Consider the following 1,775-nt stretch of genomic DNA (forward strand, 5'->3'; position numbering starts at 1 on the left):
CTCCATGAAAGAGGAACCCAACCTCCAGACACCGGCACTGGAAAACGCCCTTTTATTGCAAAGACCCAACATGAGGAGCCAGCTGCCCCCTCACTCCACACACATGGACGTGGGTGGCTGGAGGGGTGGAGCAGCTGCAGAGAGTCCTGGACAAACAGGGTTATCATGGACACTGTGCCAAAAGCACAGGAGGTTCCTCAGAGGGGGTAGGAGTCACTTGTGAAGAGACACGGTTGGGTTGCTGCTGCTGAGTGACACGTGGGTCATGAGCTTCTTGAGTGCATCCTTGAGCTCCTGGTTCCTCATGCTGTAGATGAGGGGGTTCACTGCAGGAGGCACCACCGAGTACAGAACAGCCACCACCAGGTCCAGGGATGGGGAGGAGATGGAGAGGGGCTTCAGGTTTGCAAACATGCCGGTGCTGATGAACAGGGAGACCACGGCCAGGTGAGGGAGGCAGGTGGAAAAGGCTTTGTGCCGTCCCTGCTGTGAGGGGATCCTCAGCACAGCCCTGAAGATCTGCACATAGGACACCACAATGAACAGGAAACAAGCCATGAATAGAAAAGCACTAAAAACAACGAGCCCAACTTCCCTGAGGTAGGCATCTGAACAGGAGAGCTTGAGGATCTGGGGGACTTCACAGAAGAACTGGTCAACAGCATTGCCATGACAGAGGGGCAGTGAAAATGTATTGGCTGTGTGCAGCACAGCGTTGAGAAACCCACTGGCCCAGGCAGCTGCTGCCATGTGGACACAAGCTCTGCTGCCCAGGAGGGTCCCGTAGTGCAGGGGCTGGCAGATGGCAACGTAGCGGTCATAGGCCATGACAGTGAGGAGACAGAACTCTGCTGCCATCAGAAAAGAGAAGAAGAAAAGCTGAACAGCACATCCCGCGTAGGAGATGGACCTGGTGTCCCAGAGGGAATTGGCCATGGCTTTGGGGAGAGTGGTGGAGATGGAACCCAGGTCAAGGAGGGAGAGGTTGAGGAGGAAGAAGTACATGGGGGTGTGGAGGTGGTGGTCACAGGCTATGGCGGTGATGATGAGCCCGTTGCCCAGGAGAGCAGCCAGGTAGATGGCCAGGAAGAGCCAGAAGTGGAAGGGCTGCAGTTCCCATATGTTTCTGAAGGCCAGGAGGAGGAAGTGGGTGATGAAGCTGCTGTTGGACATCTCATCCCTCTGGACATGGGGGCACTTTGCAAAGAGATAAATCCAGTGACAAGTTAGGGACACTTCTCCAGGGAAAACCAAAGGCGTGTCCCATGGACAGCCCCTGCTACACCTTCCCCCTGTTTCTCTTGTAGGAAAGTCACCTTGAGCTCTGCGACTGGAGGTCTGGTTGGTCCAGAGGGAGGGTCCCCTCTGGACCCACGTCTGTCCTCTACTCCCAAGAACTCACCCCTGCTCTGCAGGAATATTTGGGACAGTGACCAGCCCAGTTGTTGGGCTCTTTCAGATGAACCCACCCCTAACTCTACAGAGGGGCTCATCATCATCTGCACCCCCAACTCCTGAGAAACCAGGGGGGCAGGGCAGTCAGAGAGGGAACACAGCCACCCCTCAAATCTTCCCTGGGGAGGGTTGTCAGTTGTCAAACCCTCAGCATTTCTGCTGCTCTCCAGGAGAACAGGGTCCTGAAATGCAAGAGGATTTGCTGTGGCACCTCTTAGCTCCTCCTCAGGGCTTCCAGGGAGAGCAGAGGTGCCACAGGGCAGGTTTGCATCCTGGGGTGCAGCTCACAGCTCTGAGGGGCCCCCCCAAGGAGACAACCA

At 56.2% G+C, this 1,775-nt stretch overlaps 1 protein-coding gene across 1 annotated transcript; it reads right to left on the bottom strand.

Annotated features, from left to right (window-relative positions):
• Window positions 1–213: 213 nt before the first annotated feature.
• On the bottom strand, window positions 214–1,173 carry LOC311204574 (olfactory receptor 14A16-like; the record flags this gene model as incomplete). Its single annotated transcript, XM_084280983.1, has 1 exon — window positions 214–1,173. One exon carries the CDS (start codon window positions 1,171–1,173, stop codon window positions 214–216), a length of 960 nt encoding a protein of 319 aa, XP_084137109.1.
• Window positions 1,174–1,775: the final 602 nt, after the last annotated feature.

Source organism: Gallinula chloropus (genome assembly GCF_964237585.1).
Source record: "Gallinula chloropus genome assembly, contig: HAP1_SCAFFOLD_137, whole genome shotgun sequence".
Lineage (NCBI taxonomy): Eukaryota > Metazoa > Chordata > Aves > Gruiformes > Rallidae > Gallinula > Gallinula chloropus.